The sequence below is a fragment of the Eupeodes corollae genome, chromosome 1 (genome assembly GCF_945859685.1).
Source record: "Eupeodes corollae chromosome 1, idEupCoro1.1, whole genome shotgun sequence".
NCBI classification, from domain to species: domain Eukaryota; kingdom Metazoa; phylum Arthropoda; class Insecta; order Diptera; family Syrphidae; genus Eupeodes; species Eupeodes corollae.
Window position 1 is genome coordinate 245362768 of NC_079147.1, and position 19907 is coordinate 245382674.

General features: G+C 33.5%; 1 protein-coding gene across 2 annotated transcripts in view; it reads left to right on the forward strand.

Moving 5' to 3' along the window:
- Positions 1 to 19559, forward strand: part of LOC129953707 (uncharacterized) — a 515388-nt gene extending 495829 nt beyond the window's left edge. The window contains exons 12-13 of one of the 2 annotated variants that reach the window (XM_056067080.1): positions 11935 to 14331; positions 17794 to 19559. In XM_056067080.1, coding sequence (XP_055923055.1) covers positions 11935 to 14331; positions 17794 to 17840 — 2444 coding nt within the window. In that variant the 3' untranslated portion in view covers positions 17841 to 19559. Of the gene's footprint in view, positions 1 to 11934; positions 15257 to 17793 lie in introns of those variants that run through there. The other variant, XM_056067079.1, reaches the window with a different exon arrangement.
- Positions 19560 to 19907: the final 348 nt, after the last annotated feature.

Sequence of the window (19907 nt, forward strand, 5' to 3'; positions counted from 1 at the left end):
GTTTAGTTGGAAGAAGATCTTAATCATGTGACAATAGCGATTCGTATTAACTGTGACTTTTTGCCCATTTTCTTCGAAAAAATACGGACCTAACACACCAAATTCAGCAACAGCACACCAAACTGTCACATAAGCTCTGCGAAGTGGTCGTTGATGAATTTCTTGAGAGTTTTCTGTTGCCCAGTTTCGGAAATTTTGTTTATTTACAGTATCTGATAAATGGAAATGGGCCTCTTCAGACGAAATTAAAACAGCACCAACGGGAATGTTTTGAAGAATGTCTTCACAAACAGCTCTCTCTCACTTAATTCTTGTGCGATCATCATTTTGTAGGGATGCATATGAAGATATGTGTGCAAAATTCGTCTTACACTCCTATCAGACAATCCAAGGGCAGCTGCATGTTTAAGTGCTGAATGCCTCGGAGATTGCTGGATAGACGCACTTACACGTGCCACATTATCCGGCGTTGTTGCGGTTAAAGATCGGCCAGACCTCACTAGCCTAAAACCCGTTGTTTTTAAGTTTGATAACCAGACTTGAATTGTTTTGCTATCCGGAACAGGATCATGTAGTCCAAGGTGAAATCGAATACGAAATGCTCACTGAGCAGTAATCACAGAACCACCATTACGGATATATTCCTCTACGACAAATACGCGATGTTCACCGTGCCATGCCTTTATGATTATTAAAAACGGCACGTAGACCTCAATCTATCTATACCCGGAATACCATTTATCTATAAATAGCTTAAAATATAAACGTCTAAAAATACGGGAGGTTCTTTTGCCGGACCCTGTAGTAAAAAGATAAACTTCTTTGAATACCGTGTTTGAAGATTTAGAGATTCTTATGTGTGAAATTCGTATTTTCCCATAAATGGTACGTCAAAAATCGCTCAATAAAAACCATAAAAAAAAAGTACATATACGCCCAAGTGTACCATTTTATTCATAATTGTTTGTTAAAGAGTTTATAGAGGCTTACGTTTGTACGAGTATTTCATTGGTTTATAATAAAAATTTAACAAGTCGCAATAGTTTCTTAGATCCTTTGATTGTAAAATCGAACATTTTCTTCAAAAACAAACATAAGGGAGTTAAAGTGTAAAGAGTTAAATTAATTTATCAAATTACAATTGACACAAGTAGCAAATGTAAAGCCTTTAAGCTACCTTCAAGAGTCAATTTGTAATATGCTTGTAGATTATTTTAAGACTGGATTTGACGATTTTTCTTCTTCAAATACGTCTTTTCCTATTTCTCATAACACAAAAAATACTGTCATCTTTCATTAAACGTGAAAAACTAAATGTTTTAGGCCTGGTCCTAATTGACTACCAATATCTATGATGAAAAAATGTGAGTCTTATTTTTTCTATTCATTGTTTCTTCTTTTCAAGGAGGCTCTCTGAAATGCTCTAACTTCTCAGATCTTTGGAAGTATTCATATACCTGACGCCAGTAGATAGATAGATAGATACAGCTTTTATTGAATTAAATTAAAATTTAGATTACACACCAAAAATGTTTACAAAAATCATTATAGCATGGCAATTGCCGTCTGTCAGATTGACAACAAAACACAATGAATGTAATAAGCTCTCAATACAATTACTTTTAAATGTTAAAAAAGGTATTTATAATTGTTTAACTATAAACAGTTCATGATAGATTACAAAGAATTTAAAAACAGTGAACAGAAACACAATCAAAAATGTTCGTTCATTATAGCACTTCTATATCCAAGCACAGTTTTGCAAAATTTGTGATGATTGACAACTTTCATTTCATTCAATAAACTTATCACTTGATCTTACGATAAAAAGTCTTTTCTTAATACATTAAATCTGATTTATTTAAGAATGAGTTATTTTCTCAAGAAGTTGATAGTATCCCCTCTTTCTGAGAGGTTGTACATATTACACTCTAGGGGTGAGTCAGGTCTGTGTGGCATGTAATTTAAAACTATTAGTTCACTACGTAGTCTGACCATCATAGAAATCACACGCACACTATTGGAATCCTTAAAATAGTTGTTCTCTGCAAGGTTATGATTTAATCAGCTGTAAGTTGTTCTGTACAAGGAAGTAGACGCATCAGCCTTAATCCGCATCCCAGCGAAATCCACTGCACCTGGCAGGTAGTCTAAAAGGTCATCAATGAATAATGCAAACAAGGTAGGGCTTAATGTACAAACTTGTCTTACTCCCGATGAGGTTTCAAATCAGTCTGAGAGTTCTTCACCTCTCCATACAGCCGCCCTTGTTCCTCTATATACGTGCTCAAGAACGCTACCAAACTTGATATCCCAATGATATCCCAAGACTAAACAGGTAATAGAATAGTGCACCTCTATCGGTTGTATCCAAAGCTGCTTGCTTTAAAATCGATAAAAAATACATACAGCATTTTCCTTTGTTACAAGAAATTCTGTGCCAAGATCCTGAATATAAAAACATTATCTATTGCTGAATATCCTGGTCTAAATCCAGTCTGAAACTCCCTCAGCAAGTTTCCGGTCTCAATCCAACTAACAAGAGGCTGTTAATATCTTGTAAGATGCATTTAAAAAGGATATCCCTCTGTAGTTAGCTGCATCAAAAAATTATAGTTTTTTGTGGATTGGAAATATAATAGCATCTCGAAATTCATCTGGCGTCAATTCTTCCTCCAAAACTGTATTGAAAAGTTTTATAAGCCGACAGTCCCATATTTAAAAAATTCCACTGGAATACCATTCAATCCATCTGCTTTTCCATCTTTAAGCGTCTTCAGCGTTTCTTCCAACTCGCTAAATGTAAATGCACAGTCCAGAAAGTCGACTACGAATCCAGATGCTTCGAATTGCCACTTTGTCGGCATTATTACAGGATTTAAAAGATCCTTGAAATGGGAAAGCATTACATTTGAAGACAGTTTTGTGGAGATATAAAAATGTTTTCCATTCAGCTCCCTAGCCAGTTTCCAAAAATCAGCGGAGCTTTTACAAGATGCTAATCGGCCTGCTTGCTTTTCAGCGTATTACCTTTTTTTTTAGTCTTACAAAGCACTTTAGAATTCTTATTGGCCTCTATATAAAAACCCTTAAATAATCCTTGGGTGGAATTACGGAAGATCCTCAACCACACAAATGATGTTTTATGAGCTTTTAGACATTCTTCGTCAAACCAGGGTTCTTTTTTGTATTGTCTGCCTTTTGTTTGAGCCCTTCCTGTGGCTATGAGGCTTTCACAAACCGTTCTAAGAGGGAAAAGTCTTCGATTTGAAGTGATTGGAGTTGCAAGTCTAACCAAGAGGTTCCAAAATTTAGTTACGAATTGTTTGTTATCCCTAAATCATTTGAGTCCCTTGTCTGTGACATCTACAATTACTTATTTATTATAATTTTCTACTTTTTGTTTAGATGCATTCGAAAAATAATCTCAAGCCCATTGCATCTTAACATACTTTAGTAAGGCATCTGACAAGTTAATTCATGAAATTCTTCTTGACAAATTAAGTTATTTTGGACTTAACGTCGGTTTCTTTACAACAAACAGTGACACTTCATTCCAATTTAAAGTAAATTCTGAAGTACCTCATGGGAGTCACCGTGGTCCATTGCTGTTTATTTTATTTATTAATTATTTGTGTTAAACCTTTTTTGTTAAATAGTTCTACGAGCTAATCTATGCATATGATTCTAAAATTGTTCGTATTATAAACTCCATCAAGGCTTGGAAAGAGCTATAATAAGATGATCTAAATCAATCTAAATGTTGGAAGTAAGGCCAAGTCACCAAACAGTGACTTTTTTTGGATGTAATGGCCTCTCTTCAATTACTTGAGGATTCTCAGAACCCCAAATACAACATTTGTCTTTATTAACAATCCCACCGAGTGAAAAATGTGCTTCGCCGCTAAAGAAATTTTTTTTTTGAAAAATCACCGTCCATCGCCTGTTGTCAAAGCACCCATTTGACGTATCTACGTCGTTTTAAATGGTCAGCTGGTTTCAGTTGTTGTGTGATCTGAACTTAAATGGATGTAGGTGTAGATCTTAATGCAAAATACGCTATAGTGTGCCGTAAAACAGTCCTAATTCCTGAGAACAGCGATATTTTCAATGGGGAAACGATAATGCACAGGCCTTACAGTATCTGTAACCAATCCAGTCTATTAAAATTGCTTCACAATTTTGGAAATTTCTTGCATAATTGGACGATTATGTAAACCATAATCTCCTCTGGCAGAATCACAATTTTTGTAGTAGATTTAAACAATTTGTCTGCGTTTAATAATATTTAAGTGATCCATTTTCAATCCAAAATGGTCTAACAACAGATGTTGATTTTCAGCCTTTTACTTTTGAAACCGCAAAAAGGATAACCCGTTAATATAAATGATAACTATATTACTAGCTTTAGATGGCTTTTACCATTAGATTCGTTTGAAAAACGGAAACAAATTGACTGTGTCTTTACAGACTTCGTAAGGCCTTTGTTAACTTGTGCCATAAAACTTTAACTTTCAAACTTAAAACCCAAGGCTTTAACGATAAATTTGTTAATTGGGTTTCGATGTACTTTTATAATTACTTTTATTAACTGTGACTTTTTGCCCATTTTCTTCGAAAAAATACGGACCTAACACACCAAATTCAGCAACAGCACACCAAACTGTCACATAAGCTCTGCGAAGTGGTCGTTGATGAATTTCTTGAGAGTTTTCTGTTGCCCAGTTTCGGAAATTTTGTTTATTTACAGTATCTGATAAATGGAAATGGGCCTCTTCAGACGAAATTAAAACAGCACCAACGGGAATGTTTTGAAGAATGTCTTCACAAACAGCTCTCTCTCACTTAATTCTTGTGCGATCATCATTTTGTAGGGATGCATATGAAGATATGTGTGCAAAATTCGTCTTACACTCCTATCAGACAATCCAAGGGCAGCTGCATGTTTAAGTGCTGAATGCCTCGGAGATTGCTGGATAGACGCACTTACACGTGCCACATTATCCGGCGTTGTTGCGGTTAAAGATCGGCCAGACCTCACTAGCCTAAAACCCGTTGTTTTTAAGTTTGATAACCAGACTTGAATTGTTTTGCTATCCGGAACAGGATCATGTAGTCCAAGGTGAAATCGAATACGAAATGCTCACTGAGCAGTAATCACAGAACCACCATTACGGATATATTCCTCTACGACAAATACGCGATGTTCACCGTGCCATGCCTTTATGATTATTAAAAACGGCACGTAGACCTCAATCTATCTATACCCGGAATACCATTTATCTATAAATAGCTTAAAATATAAACGTCTAAAAATACGGGAGGTTCTTTTGCCGGACCCTGTAGTAAAAAGATAAACTTCTTTGAATACCGTGTTTGAAGATTTAGAGATTCTTATGTGTGAAATTCGTATTTTCCCATAAATGGTACGTCAAAAATCGCTCAATAAAAACCATAAAAAAAAAGTACATATACGCCCAAGTGTACCATTTTATTCATAATTGTTTGTTAAAGAGTTTATAGAGGCTTACGTTTGTACGAGTATTTCATTGGTTTATAATAAAAATTTAACAAGTCGCAATAGTTTCTTAGATCCTTTGATTGTAAAATCGAACATTTTCTTCAAAAACAAACATAAGGGAGTTAAAGTGTAAAGAGTTAAATTAATTTATCAAATTACAATTGACACAAGTAGCAAATGTAAAGCCTTTAAGCTACCTTCAAGAGTCAATTTGTAATATGCTTGTAGATTATTTTAAGACTGGATTTGACGATTTTTCTTCTTCAAATACGTCTTTTCCTATTTCTCATAACACAAAAAATACTGTCATCTTTCATTAAACGTGAAAAACTAAATGTTTTAGGCCTGGTCCTAATTGACTACCAATATCTATGATGAAAAAATGTGAGTCTTATTTTTTCTATTCATTGTTTCTTCTTTTCAAGGAGGCTCTCTGAAATGCTCTAACTTCTCAGATCTTTGGAAGTATTCATATACCTGACGCCAGTAGATAGATAGATAGATACAGCTTTTATTGAATTAAATTAAAATTTAGATTACACACCAAAAATGTTTACAAAAATCATTATAGCATGGCAATTGCCGTCTGTCAGATTGACAACAAAACACAATGAATGTAATAAGCTCTCAATACAATTACTTTTAAATGTTAAAAAAGGTATTTATAATTGTTTAACTATAAACAGTTCATGATAGATTACAAAGAATTTAAAAACAGTGAACAGAAACACAATCAAAAATGTTCGTTCATTATAGCACTTCTATATCCAAGCACAGTTTTGCAAAATTTGTGATGATTGACAACTTTCATTTCATTCAATAAACTTATCACTTGATCTTACGATAAAAAGTCTTTTCTTAATACATTAAATCTGATTTATTTAAGAATGAGTTATTTTCTCAAGAAGTTGATAGTATCCCCTCTTTCTGAGAGGTTGTACATATTACACTCTAGGGGTGAGTCAGGTCTGTGTGGCATGTAATTTAAAACTATTAGTTCACTACGTAGTCTGACCATCATAGAAATCACACGCACACTATTGGAATCCTTAAAATAGTTGTTCTCTGCAAGGTTATGATTTAATCAGCTGTAAGTTGTTCTGTACAAGGAAGTAGACGCATCAGCCTTAATCCGCATCCCAGCGAAATCCACTGCACCTGGCAGGTAGTCTAAAAGGTCATCAATGAATAATGCAAACAAGGTAGGGCTTAATGTACAAACTTGTCTTACTCCCGATGAGGTTTCAAATCAGTCTGAGAGTTCTTCACCTCTCCATACAGCCGCCCTTGTTCCTCTATATACGTGCTCAAGAACGCTACCAAACTTGATATCCCAATGATATCCCAAGACTAAACAGGTAATAGAATAGTGCACCTCTATCGGTTGTATCCAAAGCTGCTTGCTTTAAAATCGATAAAAAATACATACAGCATTTTCCTTTGTTACAAGAAATTCTGTGCCAAGATCCTGAATATAAAAACATTATCTATTGCTGAATATCCTGGTCTAAATCCAGTCTGAAACTCCCTCAGCAAGTTTCCGGTCTCAATCCAACTAACAAGAGGCTGTTAATATCTTGTAAGATGCATTTAAAAAGGATATCCCTCTGTAGTTAGCTGCATCAAAAAATTATAGTTTTTTGTGGATTGGAAATATAATAGCATCTCGAAATTCATCTGGCGTCAATTCTTCCTCCAAAACTGTATTGAAAAGTTTTATAAGCCGACAGTCCCATATTTAAAAAATTCCACTGGAATACCATTCAATCCATCTGCTTTTCCATCTTTAAGCGTCTTCAGCGTTTCTTCCAACTCGCTAAATGTAAATGCACAGTCCAGAAAGTCGACTACGAATCCAGATGCTTCGAATTGCCACTTTGTCGGCATTATTACAGGATTTAAAAGATCCTTGAAATGGGAAAGCATTACATTTGAAGACAGTTTTGTGGAGATATAAAAATGTTTTCCATTCAGCTCCCTAGCCAGTTTCCAAAAATCAGCGGAGCTTTTACAAGATGCTAATCGGCCTGCTTGCTTTTCAGCGTATTACCTTTTTTTTTAGTCTTACAAAGCACTTTAGAATTCTTATTGGCCTCTATATAAAAACCCTTAAATAATCCTTGGGTGGAATTACGGAAGATCCTCAACCACACAAATGATGTTTTATGAGCTTTTAGACATTCTTCGTCAAACCAGGGTTCTTTTTTGTATTGTCTGCCTTTTGTTTGAGCCCTTCCTGTGGCTATGAGGCTTTCACAAACCGTTCTAAGAGGGAAAAGTCTTCGATTTGAAGTGATTGGAGTTGCAAGTCTAACCAAGAGGTTCCAAAATTTAGTTACGAATTGTTTGTTATCCCTAAATCATTTGAGTCCCTTGTCTGTGACATCTACAATTACTTATTTATTATAATTTTCTACTTTTTGTTTAGATGCATTCGAAAAATAATCTCAAGCCCATTGCATCTTAACATACTTTAGTAAGGCATCTGACAAGTTAATTCATGAAATTCTTCTTGACAAATTAAGTTATTTTGGACTTAACGTCGGTTTCTTTACAACAAACAGTGACACTTCATTCCAATTTAAAGTAAATTCTGAAGTACCTCATGGGAGTCACCGTGGTCCATTGCTGTTTATTTTATTTATTAATTATTTGTGTTAAACCTTTTTTGTTAAATAGTTCTACGAGCTAATCTATGCATATGATTCTAAAATTGTTCGTATTATAAACTCCATCAAGGCTTGGAAAGAGCTATAATAAGATGATCTAAATCAATCTAAATGTTGGAAGTAAGGCCAAGTCACCAAACAGTGACTTTTTTTGGATGTAATGGCCTCTCTTCAATTACTTGAGGATTCTCAGAACCCCAAATACAACATTTGTCTTTATTAACAATCCCACCGAGTGAAAAATGTGCTTCGCCGCTAAAGAAATTTTTTTTTTGAAAAATCACCGTCCATCGCCTGTTGTCAAAGCACCCATTTGACGTATCTACGTCGTTTTAAATGGTCAGCTGGTTTCAGTTGTTGTGTGATCTGAACTTAAATGGATGTAGGTGTAGATCTTAATGCAAAATACGCTATAGTGTGCCGTAAAACAGTCCTAATTCCTGAGAACAGCGATATTTTCAATGGGGAAACGATAATGCACAGGCCTTACAGTATCTGTAACCAATCCAGTCTATTAAAATTGCTTCACAATTTTGGAAATTTCTTGCATAATTGGACGATTATGTAAACCATAATCTCCTCTGGCAGAATCACAATTTTTGTAGTAGATTTAAACAATTTGTCTGCGTTTAATAATATTTAAGTGATCCATTTTCAATCCAAAATGGTCTAACAACAGATGTTGATTTTCAGCCTTTTACTTTTGAAACCGCAAAAAGGATAACCCGTTAATATAAATGATAACTATATTACTAGCTTTAGATGGCTTTTACCATTAGATTCGTTTGAAAAACGGAAACAAATTGACTGTGTCTTTACAGACTTCGTAAGGCCTTTGTTAACTTGTGCCATAAAACTTTAACTTTCAAACTTAAAACCCAAGGCTTTAACGATAAATTTGTTAATTGGGTTTCGATGTACTTTTATAATAGATCATACCGCGAGTTTGTAGGAATGAGGGGTCATCATATTTTTATACCAACTCTGGCGTACCACAAGGTAGCCACTTAGGAACTTTACTGTTTATTTTGTACGATAACGACTTATCTTAAAACACTCATCTGTTTTAATTTACACTGATGACATTAAAATGTTTAAACGTATTGACTTACCTGACGGCTGTTTACTCCTACAAGATGATCTAAAGCGTTTTCGCGAATGGTGTTTCATAAATAAGCTTTTACTTAACATAGACAAATGTAAATCAAACAAAATGTTTTGACTTTCAATTATCAATCAGACTCTTTTTATTTGACTAAACTCTCTGCTTTCTCTGACCTAGGCATTATTCTTGACTCAAAATTAACTTTTACAAATCATTAGGACTATATTATTAAACAAGCAAATAAGACACTCAGATTTATAAAACGGTTTTTACATGATTTTCGCGACTCTTACATTCTTAAACTTCCAATATTGGAATATGGCTGCATAATATGGGCCCCCTTTTATTCAGGCCATATAAACAGAATAGAAGAAATACAAAGAAGATTCATGAGCTTCTGCCTCCGCGTCTTCCCATTGTTCAATAGGCTCGAACTTCCACCGTGCAATCATAGGCTCACGCCCATAAATCTTCTATCGCTTTCTAAGCATAGAGAGTACAGATGTGCTTTATTATCATTCAGCTGTGCTTTATTATAAAATTAATCAATAGGTCAGTCATATCAACATCAATTTTGGAAAAGTTAAACTTTATTTATAACCGTTCAAGTATTAGAAGACATTTTCCTTTACGTCCTACATCAAGCAGATCGAACTATGGTAAAAACAGTCCCCTCAACCAATTGATTTCAGTTTACAACAAGTATAACTTTTTGGTATATTCCGTAAGCGATGATTTAAAAGTTAAACATTTAAAGTAAATTTATTCAATACTTCAGTTTAGCTTTTTTTGCAAATTGCTTAAAGCATTGTAAATCTATAAATCTAAGAATAAATGTAATATTAGTCTTAAGTTCTAACGTTTGTTTGTTTAATGAATTAAATAAATCAAACCAAACAAACTTAACTTGGAACTCAAGACCTTTTAATATCTATTTTCTTTTTATTTGAGCCACCAACAACAATCATTTTGAATCATTGAAGTAAATTCAGATGAAAAGCAGGATAACGTGTTAACATTAAAAAGATTGATTGTGAATAACCCTGAAACCTGGGGTTCTACGAAGGTCTTTCATTATTATTGCTGAATTGCTTTTGAACAAAACTAGCGAGAGTTTTATAATATTCTTAAATTTATATATTTTTTTTTGATATTTTCGACAAAAGTTCTGAATTTTTCCTCATAATTTTCAATTAAAAAACAAATATTTCCTTTTTTTTTAAGTTTTATTATTATTATTTTTGAATTTTATTGAAAATGGATACCAGAAAGTTTGTCTTAATTTTTCTGAAAACTGTCTCTTTATAAATTTGAAAACGTACTCAAATGAAATTTATAGGTTGCTTACCATTTGTATAATTGAATATATTTTGCTTTGACAGCTGTCAAAACAAAAAAACACAAACCAACTAAAATCTTATTTGAAACTAAATCAATTTGTTTTCCATTGACGATATTTCGAAGTTTATTTATGTTTTTTTTTTTATTAGAAAAACTCGTCCATGTATGTGTTAAGTGTATTTCATTGAAGTATCTATGTATTTTAACTGTATATGTGTATATTTCGTAGCATCACAAAGAAACTTTGATTGAAATTCAAATTTAGTTTGAAATACTTCATTCTTCTTGTTTCACATCTGTAAAAATGTTCTTGATTGAAATCCTTTGCCAATATATACACCTAAATGTATACATCCTGACAAAAATGAGTATATTGAATTTTCCAATAGACCAGCAAGTCCCAAACGGTCTTTTTATGTAGAACCTAAGTATACAGGGTGAGTCAAAAGTGATTCATTTGTTTATAAATAATTAATTTTAAATCAGAAACTATGGTTTGTAGAGATTTTGTTGGGTTAAATTTGGAGAATGATGTCCCTCAAATGAGCATCAGCTTCATGCTCATAGGAACGGGCACTTTCTAATATCTTCTTCTTGGAAAGTCCAAATAGAAAAAGGTCTTTATTTTATAAGAACCTTAAACAAGGAAAAAAAAACTGAAAACAAGAAGACTTGTGATTTTTTCAAATTAGGAGAAGAAACTCTTCAGCCACCCTGTGTATGGAAGTTTTGAAATATCGTTGTATACAAATTTATTCAATGGTCAGTCAGCTAAATCCCAGCCATCAACATCCATACTGTAGTACATATACGTTTAAGGAGCTATGGTGAACCTTTCGGGATATCGTCGCAAGTATAACGATAACTTCAGCTTGACACTTTGGAACCTCAATTCATTTATATATTGGCATCAGTTTGGTGGACATGGTGTGGTGCTATAGTCACCTTTGATCACTCCTCTGTTTGATGTCCTTTACATATTTGTTATCTACGGAAGCACTGAAAAGATGTATTGAAATGAAATACATACTACATGTTACTCTTTTAATCCTCATAAGTCCTCTTTTGTCGTCCTTATACATAAAACCAAGACAACAGAAAATGTAGATTTAAAAGATAAAAGTTTTTGTGAAACAATATCCTTCGTTTGTTCATCGTGTTCGGACTTCGGTCGTTGAAACATGTTCTTTAACTCAAAATGTCCTCTGAACTTTCGACTGTTTTTCATTACTTTTATTATCTTCCTGAGAACAATTTTACATCAAAATGCTAATGTATTCTTATTTTTTTACTTACAGTACCACCAAAAGCCGGTCAGAAGCGTCCCGCAACGAGTCCAGCTCCGCTCATACCATCGCCGCATCATTTGCAATCACCTTCGGGAGCACCTCCCCAAGTGCAACAGAATTCCGGCCATGGTCTCAGTAATCATGGGGCAAGTAATCACATTGGAGCTCAGTCACCTTCAATGCAAGGCCAACAACAGCAACAGTCACAACAAGTGTGCGGAGTTCCGGGAGGTCTTAATCAGCCGTTTGCCTCGGCTCTGCGAAATCTAGCCAAGCAGGCTGACATCAAGGAAGAAGAAGATGTTGTTGTTCGGGATCGTGGTGGCACACAAGGCGGTGGAGGCGGTGGTGGTGGTAATCAACGTGATGGGACGTCGTCATCTTCTGCCGTTCAAAATTCATCCACATCGCGTGTGCCTTCAACAAATGATTCCCGACTTGTGGTGGACAGTCGTCTGGGAAGCAGTCAGGATGAAAGATCTGTGGCGAAAAAGCGGTCAGCGCCATCGCCTCAGCCAGCAGAGAAAATAGCTCGCCTGAATTCGGGTCAATCGGTTGGTCTGCAACCGGAATTGTTGGCCCGCAGCGGCTTTCAACCATATCGATCGGATGAACGCCTCATGCATCCCGCTGGGCCGTTCCCCTTAGATGCATATTCTCCATTCGCAGGGCTGCCCGGAATGCCACCGGGTGCCATTTTCAATCCGGCCAGTCTACAATACTCCGAGCAGTTCTTGTTGGAGCAACGTCATCAATTGCTTCGAAGCGGTGTACACTATTCTCATCCTCACCATTCATTGTACGCCCCATTGCCATCACCGTACTCGTCCCATCTGTATCCGTTCATCAGTGTTCCTGTCCTCCATGAGCGTATGAAAATGGAGGAGGAGCACAGAGCCCGCATAGCCCGGGAAGAGGAACGTGAGCGTGAACTGCTGAGGGAAAAAGAACGTGAGCTCCGCGAACAGAGAGAGCGGGAACAACGTGAGAAGGAACAGCGAGAACGTGAACAACGCGAAAAGGAGCAGCGAGAACGTGAGAAGGAGCAAAAAGAGAAGGAGGCACGTGAACGTGAGATGCGTGAAAAGGAGCGTGAAGCCAGAGAACGAGAGCGCCTGATATCTGCCTCACATCACTACAACAATCCTCTTTATTCGTCGCTGAACAGAAATATCCTTGGCCCGATGTTGCCCCACATCGGCCTGAGTCTGCGTCCGCAACAGGGTGGCATGCATGGCCTGCCCTCTATGTCGCCCTACCATTCCAGCAACCAACGTCAGAGCCCACATGCCGCAATGGGTCTGAACTTGGGTCTTTCTTTGCCTGGCGTTCCAAACTTACCACACGGACCGAATATGCAACACCACTTGCAGAGTTCAGGACTTGCCCTAGGTCATCCAGGTGCTGGTTTAACACATCCTAGTTTCTCCGCAGCAGCTCTGGGACTCTCCCATCACGGGTTGAACTTATCCCATCCTCACATGTCGCCCCATCATCCACCGATCACAGCTGCTCACCAGCTGCCACCGCATTCGACACCGCACTCGCACGTGTCTACCAACAGTTCGCCCCACGGCAGTCTGAATCTTACTCAGAGCTCCGCCGGAAAACACTCCGAAGCCACAATTATCACATCCTCGGCGTCTGCAATGCAGTCTCACTCTTCGCACAGCATAAATGCCCAGCCGCCAACAAGCATTCCGAACAGTATGTACTATGCCCATCACCCAGGACATCATGCCGCCATGCATTCGGTCAACTCTCTAGCGCCATCTGCTGCCCATCAGCAGTCTTCATCGCTTTCGATGTCCATGGCTGCTATGAATCACCATACTTCCTCCTCGGGCGGCATGAAGTTACCCACACCAACTTCATCGGCTGGCCAGCAACAGCCCATGCCACCGAGTACGCACAATCAAAATGGCGGCCGTGCATCGAACAGTCCCCGACATCCGCTAGAGAAGCCACAATCCGGACTTGGTCCTTTATCGGCAGTAGTGTCAGCCAATGAGCCAACTACCCTCGATCTCACGGGCTCAAATTCCAACCACGCCTCCAGTATCGGTGGCGGCAGCAGTGTTGGAACTCCCGCGAACAACCGTACACCACCTTCACACGAGTTGAATGGTACCGCCACAACAACAACCGCTACAATGGTCAGCGATGCATCCGAGTCTAGCAAGGAAGCTACTTCTGTTAACGTAGCTCCGACTAGTGGCAGAGGCGGCACCCCCAATAAAGATAATGAAAACATGAAGAGCTCGCCAATAGATGACGCCATTAAGCAAAAACCGCCAACACCAGTTTCAGCCACTCCTACCACAACCACCATTGTCAACTCGTCACCGGAAGACGCTCGACGCAGTCCCGATGATCAGGCTTCGACTGGTGTGAATCCCTCTTCAGGTAATACTAACAAGCCATCCCCTAACAGTACCGTTATGGAGGGCATCACACAATTGTCACCTCCATCTGCCAGCAATGAGCAGACTTCCCCAAAGCCCTCCGATGTAACGGCCACATCAAAGATCTCCCCTTCAGGTGATGCTACCGGGGTTACTTCGACCACGGGAGGCACTATAAGCCCCCCCGCGGTGGTAAGTAGCAGCACAAATATTTCGGTTGCTCCCTCCTCAGAGGAGGTTGTGTCCAGCGCAAGCACTAACGAAGCCTCCCGGTGAAAAGAAAAAAGTGCAGGAAATACACATCAAACAAATTTGTTGTAAATATTCGAAAGATCTAGGACGACATGACGCCCTTTCTTTATTTTCAATATATTTTTTTTTTGTATTGTAAAATTCATTTAATATTTTATTTAAAAACAATTAAACAAATATTTTCAATTTAAATTAAAACACAATAAAAAATAAAAGAAGGAGTTATTAACCACTTAGAAAATTGTGATGTTTTTAAGAATGAAATATACATTTTTTTGTTATTATGAATCAATCAATTTTTTTGTTTTTTGAAAAGCTTATGTATTTAATTTAAATTTTGTTTAAACAAAAAATAATAAAACAAAAAAAAAACAATTTATTTATATAAATATTGCATTAACACTTAGCTCACATTTAATTCAAAATAAAAACAAACACCGCATGCGCGCCTTATGATTTAGATTTAGTTTTTAATCCATTTAAATCAAAATAATTTTTAAATAATATAAAATTAGATTATATTATATAGAATATTGTTTTTTTTTTAGTTTTTAACTATAACTTGTATATATAAAAATAAATATTGGAAACATATACAGAAACATTTAAAAAAAAAACACTAATTTTATTTAATAAATTAACTAAAAGAAAAGCAAAAAGAATCCGTAATAATTGTTAGTGTAATGCACTAAATATTAAATAGAAAATACATATAAATAAAGTAAATAAGAAAAATAATAAGAAAACTTAAATATTTGTTTTTGTTTTAATTCTCTTTTTTCATTTCTTATGTTTAAATGTTGTTTAATTATTTTTTTCTTTTTTGATTTTGTCTTTAGTTATGTATGACTTTGTAAAATGTTAAGTTGTTTCATTCTTAATTTTTAAATAATTATTTTATTTTATAAATATATATTGTTTTATTGTGTATTTATGTATGTTTGAAAATAAAATATATTATAATGGAAATAAGAAAAAACATACATAACTAATAATAATTATTTTGACCTCGTACACCTTATATAAAAATGTAGATTTTTGCTGTAAGAAATAAAAGAAAAAAAATACCAATATACAAATTAACGAATTATAAACATAATAATAATAATTATTATTTCTTTAGTTCAATTAAAGGCATAAATAAAAGTTATTTGATTATTTTTAAAAAGAAATCTGTATTTTTATTTTGTGTTATTTGTTAAGTTTTTATTTCGTTCTTTAATTTTTCTCAAAATTTTGTTTTAAAGATTTTAATTCTCCTTTTTTTGTTGACTTAAACGGACTTAGAAATCTTTCGATTTGAATTTAATGGTTCAGGACCTAGAAAAAAGATATATATAGAATAAGAATTATGTTCTTTTATAGAAAATTAACAACATTTAAGATTCAATTCACAATTAATAACCAAAAAGAGAATACAATTTTGTCCACTAGTTTAATAGTAGTTTTATATATTTGGAATTGTAAACTAGGACCAAAATTTATAACTAAAAGCTTTTAGAACTTAATTTGTTAATAATTTTAAGTTAGGTCTGCATAACCGGTCTAAGCATAGGAATCCTTGGAGAAGATTTACTTTCATTTACTTTCTTTTTTTCCCTCGAAATATGGTTCGATACTAAGTAATTCCGATTGAATCTTTTGAATATCATTAACTTTCCCAATGCTCGAGATAATTTCTAGTAAAGTTAGATATAAAACACCAATTATGATCCTTTATAATAACGAAAATTTAAGATCTAAATAAGACTTACAACCCAAAGGGTACAAAATTTAGTACACCAATGTAATAGCAGTTTTTTGTGTTTGGAATTATAAATAAGAAACTAAATTTATGATTATACATTTTATCGAGAATATACAAAAATATATGACATAACATTAACCTTGCAGATAATTATTAACTAGGTCTGCATAATAGGTCTTAGCATAGTAAATTACAAAAAAGGAAATATCTATCAGGAATTCCTGGTGGCCTACTTTTAAGAATTGGACTTATTTCACTGTTATGGTGTAATAAAGTCAATTTCCAACAGTTGGTCTTATTACACTTAAACAAAGTGAAATAAAACCATATTGGCTTACCCCCATCCTCGAACCTACCCCAAATCCAATGGTATGCTTCAGAGGGGGGTTGCAATATAAGTTTTAAAATAATTTGGCCCTATTTTACTTTGACAAAGTGGGACTTTTTTAAAGTGCAATAAGGCCATTTTTTTAAATTTCATCTTATTTCACTTGGCCTCATTTCACGGAATCGGAACTTCTAGGGAAATTTACTTACCTTTTTTTCGCTCAACATATTTCCTGGTATCGATACTAGTTAATTCCGAGGGAAAATGTTTAACATCATTAACTTTCTCACTGCTCAAGTGTGGGAAAAAATCCCATTTCTGAATCTCCAATTTATTTGCGATAGCCCCAAAGAATCGTAATTCCAGCTTTAAAGAATCATAGTTCCAGACGTAACTACAATACTAACATTTTTAGACCAATGTTTTAGTTGGAAAAGGAACCTTTACACTTTTTCTTATCCATTCGTAGTCCGAATCGTCTCCAACGGGCCCTAATAGCTATGAAGGACATGAGATTTTCTAGAAGATTTATTTAGAAGCTTTTAACCTTTTTCTGGGCGTAAGAAAGATCTAATAGACAAATCTTTAAGAAAAAAGAATTAATCACTTAGTCATCAGCAATAAGGGGATGTTCCAAAGATTAGGACAAGATGACATGAAACTTATATACTAACATTTTGAATTCCTGAGCTTATATTAAGTTCCTTGCAATACTAGACTAGACTAGTCTCTTAGAGTCTTAAAATTCTTAGAAACAAGAACGAGAAGTAGAAGGAGCAAACAGATGTCGTCTCTTAAGTAGGTTTGATTTAGATTCCGAGACTTTTTGACAAAAAGAAGTAGGAGCAAACAGATTCCAGTAGGTTGTATTTAGATTCCTATACTTTTGACTTCAATTTCGAATTTTGAAAACTTATTTTCCCAACTTATTTCTCCAAAAGTATAAAGCTCGTCATTATGTATGTATCTTATTCTAGAACCCATCCACTTCTTCGTTTCAATGTCTAAAGTAAAGGCTAAAGGGCTACCTGAAAAATGAAAATAAGATTTAAATAAAAGTACAAATGTTCAAATTCAAAAATAGGCATAAACTTACATATTTTTGGACAAATAATAAAACTCTTTTTTTCTTCCAGATGAAAAACATGTGAGGCGCAACAGCGGTGAGGAATCAGCCTTATGACATCATCTATTCAACAATAACAACAATTAACTAATGCAACAGTATCTAAGTAATTTTAGCAGACATTTGCTATCAGAAAAACTATATGGATAAGAATCATTTATTTATTCGATTGAATCCTGAAGAAAAATTTAAATAAATCAAAGAAACAACAATAAAAATAAATCCACATAAAATTTATTTCTTTAAATTAACTTAAAATAAAAAACCATTAAGCAAACCAAACATTATAAATTTTTAAAAAATGCATATATATATAAATAATTACAACAAAAAAAATCTGTGTTCTGTAAATGTTAATTATTATTAAATTAAAAAAATATGAAATTCATTGAAAATAACATATTTAAAAAGAAAATAAATGTATTTAATTAAAACATGAACAAAAATATCTAACAAGAACTTTGTATTATAAAAGAAACAAAAAACCACACACACACAAAAATATTTGTCAAAATAAAATAATAAATTTAAAAAATACAATTCGTATATTTGCAAAGCGAATTTTCATGAAAAGACTTTTTAAAAATTAAATGTTTATATATATTTTAAAATAAAAAACAAAAAATAAGAACATAAAACTAAAGCTTAAACTAAAAATAATTTATTTTTTCAACACAATATTATAGGAAGAATAAACTTAAAATTAAAAAAGAATAATAATTAAATTTATTAAAATATATAAAATAAGCAAAAAAAAAAGAAAAGAAATTTAAATGGACTTTAAAAAAAATGTGATTTGGATATAGTGTGAAGCGAATTATTATGAAACGGGATATTAGACGACAGAAATTCAAATGACTAAATAAATTAAATGTTTTATCTAAAAAATATTATACAATTCACTTAATTATACATAAATATATAGAAGCAACATAATATTAATGTATTCTAATAAAACAAAAAATTGAAAATGAAATAAATACATGTTTCATATTCAACCCCAGCCCCAGTAATAAAAATATAAACAAAAAACATTAAGTGTATTATAAAATAGTAAAACAGCATGTTTGTATAGTAAAAACAAAAACAATTAAAAAAAAACACACACCCACAAATTCACACTTTCAACTGTCTTCAAAAAATGTAAATGTAAATGTTAATTAAGAAAAAAGCAAAAAAAAACAAACAAAAAGAAAATAATCTTTTTGAAAAAAAAAACATTATTTTAAGTTAATTAGTTTTTTTATTATTATTATTTATGTAAAAGTTAAAAAAATGTCATGAATGAAATTTTTTTCGAAAAATCTGTGATATGATATAAATATTTAAATTTAAACAAAATAAAATAAAATAACAACAAAAAAATGTATAAGCTATAAAATTTAAAAAACAAAAAAAAAAAATAATATAAAATAAAAAAGTTCACTAAATCGTTTCATTTTGCGGAATTATCTTTAATTTTATGAACAACAAAGAAAAGAAATGAAGTAATTATTAAAGTATATCTATATATTGAGTAATATAATTAATTATGTTTAATTTTCAATATATTTAAAATAGTATTATTATAATTTTATATGAGTTCCAAATAAATAATTATAAGCTATAAACATAAATAAACAGAATATTGTCTTTTTGAATTTTAAATATATGCAAACGTAATTTGCTGTACATGAAATAAATTATAAAATTTAGAATTTTAAGCAAACCCGAACAACATGAATAAGAAAATTAATTCAAAAGTGATGTGGAGAATAAATTAATTAAAAAAAAATATATATTTTCTGAGTTTTATTTTTTTGAAAAAACTGTATTGAGAACTGACTTTATTTGTGGGTAAGGTCTTAGTGCCTTTTTTGTGGGCGTGGTCAATTTATGGTTTTTTTTTTGACGAATTTGAATTTAGAACAAGAAAATCACCCTAAAACGAATTTTGTTGCATATTTTTGAGAACCTTCGGAGTTTGAATATTTTTGCAGGTAAATGTATGAAAAATCGATTTTATTTTCTTTCGACTGTGAAAAAGTCTTTATAAATCGGAAAATACTAAACCGATTTTTACAATTAAGCTATCAATAGAAAGGAAAATTGGTGAGGAATTTTTTAGAAATATAAAATTAACAG